General features: G+C 41.5%; 1 protein-coding gene across 3 annotated transcripts in view; it reads right to left on the reverse strand.

Moving 5' to 3' along the window:
- cemip (cell migration inducing hyaluronidase 1) overlaps nucleotides 1-16,967 on the reverse strand; it is a 147,149-nt gene that overhangs the window by 36,910 nt on the left and 93,272 nt on the right. For all 3 annotated transcript variants that reach the window (XM_014411347.3, XM_014411348.3, XM_014411349.3), the window contains exons 12-15: nucleotides 14,538-14,707; nucleotides 8,051-8,260; nucleotides 5,928-6,133; nucleotides 457-526 (exon numbers count right to left, since the gene is read on the reverse strand). In XM_014411347.3, the coding sequence (XP_014266833.3) occupies nucleotides 457-526; nucleotides 5,928-6,133; nucleotides 8,051-8,260; nucleotides 14,538-14,707 (656 nt within the window). The remainder of the gene's footprint in view (nucleotides 1-456; nucleotides 527-5,927; nucleotides 6,134-8,050; nucleotides 8,261-14,537; nucleotides 14,708-16,967) is intronic.

Genomic DNA, 16,967 nt, shown 5'->3' on the forward strand with positions numbered 1-16,967 from the left:
TACAAACAGAGCTATTAGGATAAAATGTTTTAGTTTAGAGTAACTACTTTATCTGTAAAACAAAAACTATCTGTATTTCTGTTCATACACAAACATGTGCAGACTCCTATACATAAACATAACCACAGAATCAGTTTTGCACTTTGCATGTCAGCCTCTGTTTTGCTATTGTTCTTTACAAGTGTGTAAATGAGAAAAGTTCTTATACTGGTGAGGATAATTGACACTTCCTCCCAATGGATCCTGGTGAAATCCTCAAAGTAAGATCATAATTGGCACTCTATCATAGTGAAAGTATGGCAGGGCGTCTGTTGTCTGCTTGTTCCAGACGGTGATAGAAGTATACAGCCATTAATCTGACCTGGCAATGTGGTAATGAGAAAGAGCTCCACCTGGAGAAACAGGGGATATAGGAGGGGTGGGGAAGGGTTGAGAGATGAGAAAGTGACAACTCACCTCCGAGCCTGCAGCCGCACAGTTGATGAGGTTGTTATTAGGGTTGGCAATCCAGAACGTGGAAGTTGCACTATAGAAGAAGATTGTTGTAAAAGAAAAAAAATGTTGGATTTCACATAAATAGTTTAAATCAGTAATGCAGAGGAGAAGAAGGAGAGAAAATAGCTTCTAAATTGTCAGAGTGTTGTATGTGCAAAAATGGACATAATTTACGTCTATGTCTGGATCTGAAATCAGTCCTGCAGGGTGCTAGAACAAGAAGGAAACTCTACACGAGTAAGGACGTATGTTCTGTTCCCAAAATGAGGGAAACTGTCCAAATGTCACTACTGTCATGGTCCCTGTGCCTCACCAGCTGATTCTGTATTAGGCAACATGTGCTCTCTCTCTCCCCCCTGCCGGGGCGATGCTCATTATGGGCTCCCGCCCCTGGCCCACGCACCTGCTGCCTATCGGGATGATCACAAGGCCGATTTAAGACAGCAGCACTGTGTCACTCGTCGCTGGATCGTTGAGTTATCAGCGTCAGTCGCTCAGTAGATTGTAAATAAGGATCTGTGAGTTCGTTCCGTCTGTTCGCCTCTAACTATAATCTCTGTGTACAGATCTATCCCGGACCTTTCCCTGCCTGTCTGTCATCCCGTGGACGAGTGAGTGGATGGTGTTTCCCCAGTGTGGGGAGTGAAGAGAGAGAGCCTTTGGAGGACGTCAGATTCCCGTCTTTTCCCTCACACACCCCGGAGCCCTGGACCCCCCTCCCCTCCCTCCAGCACTTTGTAAATAGCATCACCTGGTGTCGTTGTGTAAATAAAATCTGTAAATCCTGTAAGGAGTCCCGGTCTGCGCCTGAGTCCGTTAACTGAAACCTGACAACTACAGTACACATTTTCTAATGAACTTGGAAAGAAAAGCATCTGGACTTCTTTAGGTTGCTTGAAGACGTTTCACCTCTCATCCGAGAAGCTTCTTCAGATCGAAGGTCAAATGGTGGAGTGGTTGGGGTTCCCATTTGCCTGTGGGATCTCTAGGTACTTCTAGCTGTGCTCGATGTCTGCAATGTTGCCTTCTGGTAGTTCGATGTGCTCAGTTCTGACTACCCTCCCTCTCTTTGTTACCATCTGACTACACTTCTTCGATCTGAACAACATTCCGATGTCCTTGCTGCAGATCCTGGTGGCGTGGATCCGTGAATCGATGTATCGTTCATGCCTGACATACAACTTGATATCATACATGTGCTTCATTAGTGCTCCATTCTGTAGTCAGTATCTGCAGCCAGTCTTGTCAGTGATCTCACTGAGGGGGTTCAGGCCTATGCATAATAGTAGTGGGGGCAGAGGACTTCCTTGGTAGATCCCGCATTTGATGGTGACTTGTGCTATGGGCTTGAAGTTGGCCTCTAGTGTTGTACACCCTATCCACACTGAGTTCCTGAAGAAGGCTCTTAGGGTCCTGTTGATCTTGTATAGTTCTAGGCATTCCAGGATCTAGGTGAGGGGCAAGTTATGAGTCCAGACAGTGCACAGTCTGGTGGGCCTGGTCTTACAGTCTTAGATGACTGTTCTGTCTACCAGTACCTGGTGTTTTGCTCCTATGGTATTCATACTAATTCCTGTTCAGGGACATTTCAGTGGTCTGCTCTAAGGTCCACCAGCCACTGAGCGTTGGCGTTATGTGTTGCATCCTTCTGCCATATGCTCTTCCTGTTGTAGGCTTGAGATGGAGTTAGCCTAGCCTTGGTGGTGCTGTTCCACTAAGAGTAGACCTTGGATGGTTCTGTCGAGAACAGCTGATTTATTCTCCTGTCCTCTATTTCTCTCGCTCATTGTTAGTATGGTGGGTCCTAGGGACCCTTACTGGATGCAGATGCCCCAGTTGGGATTCGAACCCACAACTCTCATAAGATGGAAATGGCTCCAGAACAGCATCAGCATGAAGTAGGTGAAGGAGGAATAATAGATGCATTAAACATACATTACATTTACAGGGTTCTCCTTTTGTCCAGTAGTTCAATATCCATGCTAGAAAGTTTTGCTTGTCATTCATCTTTATTTAGCAAAAAATGATCCTCATGAAGTACCCAATACACACCCAGCAGGTGTATGTAATGATTGGGACAGAGATTGTGTCACCACCTCATATCATGATCACAGAGCTTTTAACCACCGTCTTTATCAATGAACGGAGCTACTGGTTCAGTTATCATGGAGTCACAGGGTTGGAATATCATGAGAATATTTGAAAGCTCTCTCATTATCCGTGCTCTACCTTTCCACCAAGTTTCATGATGTACAAATTGTACTGATCACAGACCTCCACCTCTGCTTTTGCCTTTTGCAGAAGAACAGAGTGTGTTTGCTTTCTTTCACAGTTCTCAACTTGACCTATCTGTTAACATCTCCTCTCCATTATGCAGCCTTAACAATGATTTACGCTTGTCAACTCATCACCCCCTGCTGCAGCTCAATTGAGGTGAGAACGATATTAGCTCAATGTAATCAACGTCTCAACCAGTCCCAATCAAGGCTTAGCCCCCCTCCAGCCTGCTTGATGTGATTTCTGTCACAAGTGATGGGAGGGAGGAAGGTCTGAGAGCTGAGCTAAACGTCACCATGCTCAATTGTGTGACAATGATGTGACTTGCACAGCTCCATTATAGGAATTTGTAGTTAGTCTTAAAATCTTAAAAGGATGAATACAACAACAGTGCAATGCAAAAGAATCATTTACATAAGAAGTCTGCAAATAACCCAAAACACTTTTACTGTAGGCATGGTAACATGATTCAAGGGAGAGCAAACTAGATTCTTCAACCAAGTTAGCTTCTATCAAGGGAAATCATGTCCAGGTTTAATGGCAAAACTGGGATTTTTTTCAAATTATTATGGTTATAATTAATAACACACATTGACAGTGCATTAATAACATCACCAAATTACTGAAAAACATTATCACTTCCCACTAGTGGGAATACTAGTGCTGGTGCTTATTTTACCATAGAGCAGAGTTAAGAAGAAAGTCACCTCAGTCACGCTGAAAATAGTAATAAACAAATGAATGAGACATTAAAGTGTGCATTTAGTGGAGCACTCTATTGGCTCAGGCAGACCTAAAGTTACTTTAACAGGACACCAAACCAACTTTCTAGCATGTCATCATGTTCCTGACTTGGTGCAAAGCAACCACTTTCTCAATGAGTGTGAATTTCAGCCTTATCCACAAACATTAGTGGAGCTACTTTTCTTCAAACTCTATGTTGAAGCTATTCTAAACAAAAGGAAAGAGTAAATATATCTGCAGGAGAAAAAGTGAAGCATAGAAAGACCATGACCATAAAATGAGGAAAAACTACATGTGAGAACAGGCAAAAGTTACTAACATGCAATAGTGGCTTTACTATTCAGTCGTGTCAGCTCTATGGATATCCACTGGAACCATCTGAAAGCCCACAACACTGGCTGTTACCCAGTGACTGAGTCATCACACAATAGTAGCTTATTCATCAGCTTGCACACTCCTGTTTCTGTCTAATAGCCCCACTATAATATATGTTTATCTTTTTATTGTAGAATTAAGCTTTCAGTTCAGGGTTTCATTTTTGGCCACACTCTTACTTCAAAGAGGGAAGTGGATTTCAACTCACCTCTGTCAAGACTGTAAGTGACTCACTGCCTGTCAGTGCATTGTTAAACAATATCTTACTACTTGCAAAGAATGTTTTGTTAAGTTTTATATACAATATATACACAAGTTGTTTTTTAAAATAATTTACCCATTAATCATACATCAAATAACTGAAGTATAAACAAAATGCAATTTTTAAATAGCGACGTAACAAAGGGAAAAATCCAAACCTACCCCTCTATGAAAACCAATTATTCCCTCAACCTAATAACTTATTGTGCCATCGTTATCGTTGAAATAATCAAGCAGTTTCAATAACTGGCAATGAGTCTTTCACTTCACTTATATGCAGAATTGCTCCAACTGAAAGGGTTTTTCAGCATGAACGGCCTCTTTAAAGCCACGTCAAAGCATCTCAGTATTTACATGGCAGGACTGTTAAATATGAATATCAACAGAAGATGACAAGATAAGACAGAAAGGCAAAAGACACATGCAGGACTCGACGTATATCTAATAACTCAGATCATTTTTTTGTGTTGTTACTTTCTTGAATTTCTTGAAATTCAGCATTTGCACCGTGTTAAGGTTGCTGCCTGTTTTATCCTTAACTATTAACTGATGAAGGTCTCGTATCAAAACTAAGCAAATAAAAATAGTCACTGTGTGGGAGTCAGCAGTAGAACACTGAAACATATCCATACAATGTAGAGGTAGAAATAAATACCTTAGTAGAAAAATGTAATTGCTTTTCATTCACTCATGTGTGTTGATGCTAAAACAGGTCTGCTGGGAATTAAAAAATCAAAAAACCAAAAAAGGAAGCTTGAAGCATCTTCACTGATGCTTATATAACCAAGTGCCATGTCTTACTGTTTAATCTGAAGAGCATGATTTGGATGAATGATTTTGCCCGATGCATACTCACACTCATGCACATAAAAACACACATGCTCAAAAACAGTGAAAGCACTTGAGCCCTAAATGACTGTTTTAAGTAACTGTTTTCATCCCCGTCATGCAGAGACAGTGGTGAGATAGAAAGTCATGTGACCTGGACTAAACTGCTATGTATTCTGAGTGGGTCTACCTTACAATACAAAGCACCTTGTTGTGATTTGGCGCTGTATAAATACAATTGCGTTGAATTGATGATAGGATGAGCATGTAGTTCTCAACAGTCTACATTCAAAAACCGTAATGTCTCTGTTTTGTTCATAATGGAAATGAAGTGATGTGAAGACATGCTGCTTGCATTTTTATAGTCCAACATCTGGTCATAATTTTACTAAAATACCTAATAATGGATGGATGGATAGCTGCTACTTAATATTTATCATCTCTGGAGGTTTATGCGTCATTGTTTGACACACACAAACCAGCTCAGCACTGTGGCACCAGCACAGTTGTTACCTGTAAATGTGGTATCAAATCTAAAGTGCTTTACAAAATAAGTGATTCTGGATTCTCCAGTGCAGCAGTGGAGCATCTGTCCTCGTTTTTGTACAAACACGTCACATCTAACAATGAGCCCCTTGGACTGCTCTTCAGTTTTAGTTTCAGTTGGTTCAGTCGTTACTCAGCCAACACAAGATGCAGCTAGTAACTGCAACCAACCAACCAACCAAATGAATTACATCATAAGTCATACTTGGACAAGATGGTGGCACACTTGTTAAAAACTCAATACTGAAACTTCTTTTTAGAACAGGTATCATGAACAATGACCTTTTAAAAAAAGAAGACAGTGTAGGCACTGTAAGTACACAGTTACAACTAAACAAGAGAGTCTAAAAAAATCTATTTAAAACATGTCGTTTATGTACAATCAAACTTTCTTTGTGTACCTGCAATCTTGACGTGGATTGGGCACATATCCTGGATATGCTCCATCAGTGATGTCACGACACATTTTGCTATCTCTGTCTGAAGGCAGCAGGGTCCCTGCTCGAACCATCAGACCCAAACAGTGCTCAAATGTATTCCTTTCTTCTGGACCATCCTCCGTGAAGAAACAGTGGCCTAGTGTGTCATATCCCACCACATCCTTTACCTGGGAGGCAACACAGTACATTACTGATTGTAGAGTAGGTCACCATAGTGCATGGGGTCCATTTCAAATCTAACTGTAGAAAAAAATGTCTATAACAAAAGTGTGAACTTTCTAAAGTGTAATTGCTCATCAGAAGCTCCATTATTTATCAAATGCGTTTCTTTTGTGGCTTAGGAAGCAAATTCTTGCACCAAATTTAACCCAACTTCAGCTTTGAATTCTAGTCAACGAAAATGGTTTAGTGCAGTGGTTCCCAAACTTTTTCATGTTTACGTGAGATGAATTGCAGAATGATGACAAAATGCTGTTAATCTGACTGTCTGCAGGTTTTACACGCAGTTACTGTCCCTCCATTTACAAAGGCAGCGGCGTCACGGTGTCATTATTTTATGTGTTGTTGTTTTTTTCCTGTGTAATAATGTTCAACATTGCATCAATACATTTTTCAAAAAATGCCTCTCTGTGCAACATGGGTTCAAAAACATAAACAGCTGTGGGATCCTGTTTGTCTGTGACTTGAACCGGGGGAACAAATCGTGGCAGGATCAGCCTGATGTTATTTGTATCCTGCTGTAACTTTACTGTATAAAGAGCAAACATCTCCAACATGTCAGGAGTAGTTAGTCATTATGAGAAGTGTTTGAACTAAAAATCAAGAATGTGGGATCCTGTTTGTCTGTGATTTAAACAGCCTGGCGAAAACCAACCCTGCAGGGAGACCTACCTCGGCACCTGTGCAGGTGAAGCCAAAGGGCAGATTTGCTTCACCATATTTTCTAGTCTTTGTTTTAGAATGAAGTTGGTTTGGAAACATATTCAGCGACGTTTCATCTCCTGCTTTGCGTTTGTGTGGGCGCCCCGTGCTAGCAGTGTCCAAGCTTTCTGTTTTTTTCCCCTTTTTATACCGAGCCCCCCCTGCAATGGCTCTGCAGCCCCCTAGTGGGGCGGGCCCCACACTTTGGGAAGCTCTGGTTTAGTGGATAAATGCAAACTGATAAGTGGATGAAGTTAGGTTGAATTTGTGCTTGTTATTCGCTTTCCCTTTTCGGCCAAATTTAGGATACATCAGTTTAAAGTCTGTGAAAGGCTGAACAAATGTAGCCAGACAGAAACACACATGGGCAGCCGGTGCAGGACAGAGTAGCACTAATGCTACACAAGCGACAGCAGGGAATCTTGGAATATGATGACCAAAGAAGCAACCTGCTTGATATGAACCTGAAAACTGACTCAGCTGGACCCTTTCAATTTGGAGGAGTAGCCACTCTGAGTCCAACATGAATGACTCCTCAGCCTATCACTAAGCCAGAGCCTAGACACCCTTCAGAGATGTCAGTGGTCTACCCAGACCCTGTGACCATAGGTGACAGTAAGAACATTAATTAACCGCTTCAATTTAATACTCAGCTCTCTTCACCACAACAGATCTAATCTCCCGCTCCACTCTTCTTTGGCTCATGAACAAGACCCCAAGATACTTATAGTCGTGCACTTGTCTTTAATAGCTTGAATCCCCCTATTATCCATGTCACACAGTGCCCAATCTCCTGCGTTTTAATTCATATATTTCATATACATCTTCATACAAACTGTTTCTTTCAGAGATTTAAAATTATATGCCTGTCACTATAATAATGATTTTATGAGACATTACTGGAGACTAAAAAGAATATAAAACCCTTTAAATGAGGTCATCGTATCTGCCTTAGTAAGAGTCACCAACACCAATAAGTACGGCGCTATACGAATACAAAAACACTGTCCCTAACATTACCAGGTTGCTTCTGAGCCAGTGAAGGTTAAGAGCTGCAATAATGACTCTTAACAATAAATTACACATTTTTATGTATGCGTTCTTATATATGCATTACTACATACAAAAAATACAGAAATAAATTATACAACTTCCTAACTGACCATCAGTCCATTGGAGCCGTGGATAGTGACGCAGCGGGAGAAAGAGTGGTGAATGGATAAATCGCTGACAGACGTTGGAGGGTCATAGCCTCCCCTCTCATCCACATCTCCATTCATGTGAAAATGGACAGGATAGTGTCCCATGGTCTGCTGGCCCATGTGCTGCAGCTCCATCCCAGATATGTGGACTGCCCTAAAACCATGCTCCACCTGGTGATGACAGTGGACACATTGCAGTCAGAGAGCTCAAGTTACTGCATCAATCAGACACGAGCAAAAAAACAAAAGTACATGAAAAGCAGGACTAGCAACACTAGAGTCAGATTTAGATTTTTAAATCATTATTTTATGTTTTTTTATTCTAATGTTCAATTTCTTTGTTTTGCACATAGACTGTAAATAAAAGATGGACGTAGCTACCAGTGTTGGGTGTAATTTATTTCTTTGTACTTTTTTACTGTGATCACATGACATTGTTGATTAACGCAATAATGGGACTCCAGTTTGGTCATGTGAATCAGGGCTCTTAAACTTGCGGCCCAGGGGCCACTTGCATTAACATATTAATGTTGAGAAATATAGTGCAATTTGTCCCTTGAAGTGACTTTTTTGTTGTTTGTTGTTGAGTGTAATGTTAGGATAAGTTCTTTAAAAAGCAAAAAATTATTTAACATGACGGCGATATGAGCAGAGCGCACAAACATGTTGAGGCTGAGTTCAGTGAGCGAGTCAAAAACTAAAGTGAACACTTAGGTCTTCATTTTGATTTTGTTAAATACAAACAAAACGATAGCAGAAGTGCTGCCACGTGTCTGGCCACAAAGAGAGGACCGATGTGTTTATTTGGTAGTTCAATGTAAGGCTTCAGTTAAGAGTGAGGGAAAAAAAATGTTCACGTTTGCGGTTTTGTCTTGTTATACAATATTTGAAATTAAAAAAACAAAAACAAAATGCTACATTTTAGGAAATATTTCTCAGTGTTTTCATGTTAGTTTTTTGCATTACTTGAACACTACAGTGGCTCTCACATGAGATGACAGTGGCAGCAGGGGCCCACAGCTCATTTTAGTTTGAGACCTCTGATGGAGAGTCCTCGTCACAGTTTAATTATGGAGTTCCACAGGGTTCAGTGCTAGGACCAATTCTGTTTACATTATACATGCTTCCTTTAGGCAGCATCATTAGAAGACATAGCATACTTTTTCGCTGCTATTCAGATGACACCCAGCTCTATCTGTCCATGAAGCCAGATAACACACACCAATGAGTTAAACTGCAGGAATGTCTTAAAGACATAAAGACCTGGATGGCCGCTAACTTTCTGCTTCTTAATTCAGATCAAACTGAGGTTATTGTACTCGGCCCTGAAAATCTTAGAAATATGGTATCTAAGCAGATTCTTACTCTGGATGGCATTACCTTGGCCTCCAGTAATGCTGTGAGGAACCTTGGAGTCATTTTTGACCAGGACATGTCCTTCAACGCACATATTAAACAAATATGTAAGACTGCGTTCTTCCATTTGCACACTCACTGAAACTCCCTGAAAAGCCTTCAGCTGATCCAAAATGCTGCAGCAAGAGTCCTGACAGGGACTAGAAAGAGAGAGCAGATTTCTCCTGTTTTGGCTTCCCTTCATTGGCTTCCTGTTAAATCCACAATTCCAAATCCTGCTCCTCACATACAAGGTCTTAAATAATCAGGCCCCATCTTATCTTAATGACCTTGTAGTACCATATCACCCTATTAGAGCACTTTGCTCTCGCTCTGCAGGCCTACTTGTTGTTCCTAGAGTATTTAAAAGTAGAATGGGAGGCAGAGCCTTCAGTTTTCAGGCCCCTAGTTATGCTGCAATAAGCCTACGTTGCCCTTTAGCCATTGAGTGTTTGTTTTTCACTCACTATGTATTTATACACCTCTCTGCATTTAACCATTAATTATTATTAGTATCTAGCTCTCTCTCTATTAATGTAGGATCTTTATCTTATAATAGAAAGCACCTCGAGGTAACTGGTGCTGGTGCTATATAAATAAAATTGAACTGAATCAAGTATGTCTTGTAATGTAGTGTAATGTAACTCATTGCAGTACTAAACTCAATAATTACATCACGGTTACAATGATGTCATTCTTCAGTTCTCTGCCAGCCGGGCGAACAGAAAGAAACATGTTTTTTATTTCCTGGACACTCTCGCGGCTACAATCAGCTGATTTCCGTGCATGTGTGGGAGGTAGAAAGTGGTACAGAGATGCAGATTTTGAGTAGCGGGTATAGACATGACTTTTTTTCAAGTGCAGAGAAGGACAAGAGTGAGACGGTAAAGTGGGAGATACTGAATTACTTTTTAAAGTAACGAGTGATGTGTAATACGTGACTCTTCCTGAGTAATGACCCCAACACTTGTAATCACTATTACAACAGCCATTGTTCAGTGAAAACTTTAAATCAATGTAACAAAACTGGAACAAGACAAATCCCCGACTCCCGCGTTGAAATACGCATGTCTGCAAGCATCTTCACAGCCTGGTAGATAACAAAACACAAACGAACAAACCACAAGTCGACACCATGCATCGTTTTCTTCCAGGTAACATGTTTGTAATAATTAGTCACACTTTTGGATCCTGATAAGTCCTGAAATTTGGCAGGTTGACATCAGTGTCTGCTAGGCCTCACCTCTGCTACTTCGAGTCACCACATTTGTTTCCACTTCACTGAAGTATTTTTAAAGGAGTTATATGATCAATGACATAACTTGCTATTAAAGCAGCAACAATACTACGAGAGAGGAACAGAACAGGACGTTAAAATAATGAAAACACTGAAATTTGGACAAATAAAAGATGAAGTTACAGACAGGTATGGGTTGATGTGGAGAACGAAGCAGGATGGCAGATGCCAGGAGACTCTGTGACGCCATGCAGCTATGTCCCAAAAAACCCACAGAATCATGAGAACCAACACTTCTTGCAGTCACACTGGTTTTCATTACATCATAGTGTTTGTGAAAAGGCTAAAAAATGAAAGAAATATCACCCGGATCACAGTCAGCGACATTCAGCTTGCGACCAGCTAATAATTCTGGAGATGGGAGGTTTTCACACGACAGGACTTGTCCTGAGGCATTTAGTGTTTCTCACCCTCTGTGTGTGTGTGCTCATGTGTGTGTTATGCTATTTCATGCTCTACACACACCCATGCATGAGAAATATGTGACATGAGGCTGAGATGGAAATTTATAATGGAATATGATATCTTGCCCTGGGGAAAGGGAGGCATTGAGGCAGCAGGAAGACAACCACACACTCCCCCCTCTCCTTCCTGCGTCAGTGTCTCTGTTGCCTCTTTCTGATGATAGGGTGCACGAGGCTGACAGAAAGAAGGACGTTTCAGTGATGAACACATACAGAGGCCCGAGAGTCTTAATGAGCCTTAAACTAAATTAAGATTTTAGATGTTAATGTGGATTATTTGCTGTAGTGGTGCATTAACGTGGAGGAAGTCAGAAGAAACAAAAGACTAGCTTCAGTATAACAACGATGCTCAAAAATGTGTTTTTTTAAAGGATCTTTTTAACTTATTGCCTTTAATATGCTCTAAACACACATTCCTACCAAAGCAGCAACATTTTTATTGTTTAAAATATTTTAAATGTATAATACATATTACACCTATAATGTGCAAAGCACTCTGGGTGCAATTCAGAGCTGCTATTTCTAATGACCCAGAGTTTTAGTGTAAAAACATACTTTGAGTGCCACCGAGCTGCATTTAGTTGTGATTTCTGGCAGAGAGAAAAAGTGTCGGCTGTGAAGGCTACGCAGAAAAAATGACAGAGCAGGAGCACGACTTTTGAAAAGTCAGCGTCCAAAAGAGCTGCTGCTGTGTCCTTTTCACTTTTCTCCCAATTTATTTGACGCATTTAAAAGAGCTCAAAAACAGTGCAGGTTACAAACAGTGACAATTACCAGATTCTGCACTTGTGTAGAAAATGATCATCACTGATTATCACTGTGCGGTTCCTGAGCAGAGCTCATTAGTGAATGGTAAATGGACTGATTCTTCTGTAGGCTTTTCACAGTGCTTCATACAACATGCCTTTTTAAAGCCATTCATACAGCCACTTCTTCTATGCTTAAGCTCTTTCTAGCTACCATTCACACACATTCATGGATGCATCGGAGAGCAACTTGGGGTTAGTGTCTTGCCCAAGGATGTTTGGCATGCAGAATGGACCAGATGGGGATTGAACCACCAACCTTCTAATTCATAGATGACCTGCACTACCTTCTGCCCTTGGGAAGATGGATCTAGGATTAAGACTGGTTCTTAATTACGCAGATGCATGCTCTGATGCACCTGTAACATTTGCTTGAGTGCAGATGTTCAAACAGCTGGTGAGACGAGTCCTTTAGGATGCAGTGTACTTTCTGCAGGCAGTGTAATATGCACATGTCTTCAAGGGCAGGCAGCTGTGTGTTGTTTATCTTTTGTGAAGGTTTATGACTCTGCAGTGTTCTTATCTGCTGCGGAGTTGTTTCCATATCATGTCAGCATGTCGTGAGTGAGGATGCTTTGAATGGTGCAGCAGTACAAAAACACCAGAAGGCTTTAAGCCACTCAGGGTGCACAGGAAGTGCAGACTGTTTTAGAGGGACACAGTGTCCATGTGAGGTCTTCTGTGATGTGTGTACCCAGAAACCTGAAACAAGAGACTCTCCACATTGTTGGTGTTCAGAGCCAGATTATTATGACTCTGAACATAGAAGATAAAATAACCTCTTGTCTGTATGCACACTTATCTCCATTAGATGATCCGTCCTGTGTTTTCTTTAAATGTAATGAAGCTGTTATGAGATGATCAACAGTCATATGTGTACTGAGAACAGAAAGGGCTCAAAAACAGTATGATGGAGCTCCTCCCCCAAGTAAGAGTTTGGAGGAGCAGTAGGGAACCTGAAATTCGTTCAGTGTTATCCAACTTAGTCTGGTCCAGGTACTCAGATGGATAAAGACACACTAGGTGTCACAATACAGTGTCCAGCAAATGTGTGCAAGTCAGTAATTATGGAGCACGATTCCATCTGTGAGCATGAAAGGACAAATATTCTTCCTCTGTGTCTCTGAGGAAGAGTACTGGACTTGTTGGTATACAGTCTGAGTAATGTCTTTTATGTTTTCAAATTCAAATTGGGACCCTATGTTCATCTAGCTGTAGGATCTACAGATGGGACCAAGGCTTGTCCAACCACCTGACAGTTTTTCAAATGTTGACAAAAGCTAATATATCTGTTATCGTCAATGAAAAATGTATTTTATTAAAGCTTGTGTTACTAAATAATCAGGTTTCCTTATAAAGTTCCAGAGTAAATGATGAAAAATGCTGCGATTGGCTAGAGTCCTGGTCAAACACACAGCTGTGGTGTTTGGTATGGTTTGTGGAGGTAGAGGTGGGACAGTATGGCTGAGCAGAAACACTTTAAAGCTGGGCAGCTGTAAAGCACTGGCCTGGGCGTGTGCACTAATCACTCCATCTCTGGGGTTACTGAGGCAAACATGCTTCACTGGTTCCAACGTACCTCAGTAACAGCGAACCGTCGGGTCACAGCCAGCGCAGAAGGCAAAGACTTTGGAACAGATGTGGGCAGGCACACTCAGGTGCTGCCCTCTATGTGAAGTATCTGCTTCACACCCCAAAGCACCGGGATACATGGGATACACATACGTGGGATTGACCATCCAGTTCTTTACACCAGTGGGAACCTGAAATTCGCTAAAGCATGATACATGGTAAAAGAGTGTTTGGCAATCTGGTGGCTGATTTCCTATGGCGAGGAGTAGATCAGGCTGGATAGATCCCAGGCCTAAGTTAGGCAGTGGGTGGATGTGATGGCAGGGTATCGCCTGTGGATTGGTTGTAGGAGGGAATGGGACGGCAGAATGGCTGAGGGTGTGGCACACCTGGAGTGCATTTACTAATTTCTCTGTGTAGTAGCTATGAGGGCGCAGGACGAGGAGTTTTGGCAGAGCACGCGAGCAAGAATGCACCGAAGCTTGGCAGCTTTATACCGTTTTCCTGTGTATGTGTGCAGTAATCACTCCCACTCTGTGGAGCTCTGCAGTTCCTGAGAAAAGTAGCTGTCATTGGTCTGGAATAAAACGTTTTTTGTTGCTTGAATCACAGGTCATAACCTTCTTTTTAACAGGTTTTTTTTCTACTCTTGGGTCCATATCCCTAACTTCACCTCAGACAGCTGAGGCAGAAGCCCTGCATATCTGCTTTTACAATCTTATAAAAGGATTATCATTATCATCATTAAGCAGATGGCAGAACACTATTCTATAGTATAGCCCAAGAATTAAAGTATGAAGCTGGGAATAAATGGCTACGACAGGTTCTCTTTAAAGGGATCGTTTTTCCTCCTTTTCAAGCCTGTTCACACGGTGTTGCCTATTCTGCAAACGACAGCTAACAGAAGAGTTTACCTTCAAATGTCCTCCGAAAGTGTCAAAGTTGAAGAACTTGCAGGCCTCATTGCCATAGCAGCTGGGCTCCATCTCACCACGAAGCAGGATATTACGACTCAGCAGGCCGACCTCGGCCCTCATGTCTACCCCATCCACCTCCTCTCCCATGTGGATAAACTTGGCTTTACCTGCATACACAGAACACATGCACAGTAAAAAAGAACCGTTGGTGTGAAAACACACTGACCTACAACACATCAGCGTCAGAGACAAAGAAGACGAGTTCAACTCTGAGTCAAGCACAGGAGCACTTCTTTACCTCTGCCTTACCCACACTCAGACTGAACTTATTAACATCCACGCTGCACCTGCTGATAACCTTGTTGGCCAGTGAGGACGACTTTCCTCAGCCTGCTGCAACCAAAAGGCAGCGTGCCCTTTTACTCCTTGAGCAGTTGCAAGGTTTAAGGGCCTATTCCTGTGGAAATGCAACTACTTCATCAATGTGGTATTTTCCTTTCTTTTAGTCTGACGTTGCCCATCGCTTTTTGATGCCCAGTGCAGATCCCATAACACAGACGCAGGTGCTTAATCAAGTCAAAAAGCACAAAACAATTTGTGCAAACATCAAATGTAACAATTTAATGCAGGAGAATCAGGGAGTTGGAAACGAGATAGAGCCAGTGCAATTCCAATCCATTACAGAATCAGTTTTTTCCTACAAAGCCACCAAAAGAAATCAATAGCATCATAATATCTACAGATGTAAAAAAGAAAGAAAGAAAGAAAGAAAGAAAGAAAGAAAGAAAGAAAGAAAGAAAGAAAGAAAGAAAGAAAGAAAGAAAGAAAGCATTTAATAAGAATCATCCTTAAGTTCACAGTGGGTTTTTTTTGGAATTCAAAATAACAATAACAGCATCAACAAAGTGTTAAAACATTTAAAAAGACTAGAATGTAGAAAAACGGCAATTAGTTAATCCTGTGGCTGCAGTAGTTCTTATAAATTAAAGGCAGGATAAAATAAAAGACCTTTTACAGGTAAGTCTTCCAACCACACAGGCACAAACCCAGGTGTTTGCTTTGATGGCCTCTCTCTCAATTTTGTTCAGCAACAAGGTTAAAAATGCTAAATGGCCTGTATTCGTATAGCGCTTTACACTACATTCAGTCATTCACACACACTGGTGATGGCAGCTACATTGCAGCCACAGATACACTGACAGAGGCGAGGCTGGGCCCTCTGACCACCACCAGTAGGCAACGGGTGAAGTGTCTCGCCCACGGACACAACGACCGAGACTGTCAGAGCCGGGGCTCGAACCGGCAACCTTCCGATTACAAGATGAACTGCCAACTGTTGAGCCACGATCGCCCCAAAAAGACAGGTTACACCTTGACCAGTTCCCCAACATTCAAGAAGAAAATTCTCTGATTATGGCTTTGGGAATACCAGCACAAGTCACTACGCTGACTGATTCTTTGGGGGAAAAGGCAGGAGACCATTCTGTTTATCCAAGATGGACTCAGTCACTGTGCCATCATCTATGAGTTTGGGGCATTTTTGATCAATGCCACCATGATAGTGTTTTTGAGTCAAAATTTATTTACATGCTCTGACATGTAATCACTGTAATATTATTTGTCAGATACTTTCATGAAAAATGCTCCAAAGGTACCAACAGCAGGTACAAAACAACAACAAAGTGTTTCTGAATTCTGCAAACGTTCTAAAACTCTGTAGCGAGCAAAAAACCCAAAGCGTCCCCCACACCTACAGTCACACTGGGCCTCATAGGCAAGCTACAGTATTATGTTTTTTGTAATTAAAATAAAGCCTTGGAAGGACCATTTATACCTCAGTAAAAAAGCAGTGAAGGAAAAGCAAAAATGATCCCATGAAAAGCAGTGAGAAGTAGAAAGGACAACAAGATCAGAGTAAGTGGAAGACGGCTCTTAGAAACGATAACAGTTCTCGTCCGCCCTCCTCCACATACATATCCTCAACAACACAAACGTGCTGATTAGAAAAACTGAAGCCAAGCCAGGAAAAAACTGTCAAAGAAATATTCAAGTGTGAAATCTGAGAGAGTGAGCATCATACACCCACACATGCTTAATCTCTTTTCTCCACCTACTCCCTCCACCAGAGCAGCCAGAGCTTAAAAAGTACAAAAGAACATTTTCATTCTGATTTAAAGCATCAACAGCCCAGACTTAAAGGTTTTAGATCCCTGTTCTTTACAATGCAAACAAAAGAAGAGTTACTGAATGCTGCAATTTCTTCTGCATTACAAAGGGATGCGCTAAAGAGGTTTCACTTGTATTTGCTCAATAAAAAGCAATACATTGTTTTAAGTTGGTTACCTGCAGCAGTACCGTATACTTCTTTGCGATCCCTTTGACGCTGTTGACTCGCAGATAGCACTTTGCACACTTTAGCCTAGTGAC

This window comes from Maylandia zebra, linkage group LG1, assembly GCF_041146795.1.
Source record: "Maylandia zebra isolate NMK-2024a linkage group LG1, Mzebra_GT3a, whole genome shotgun sequence".
Taxonomy (NCBI): domain Eukaryota; kingdom Metazoa; phylum Chordata; class Actinopteri; order Cichliformes; family Cichlidae; genus Maylandia; species Maylandia zebra.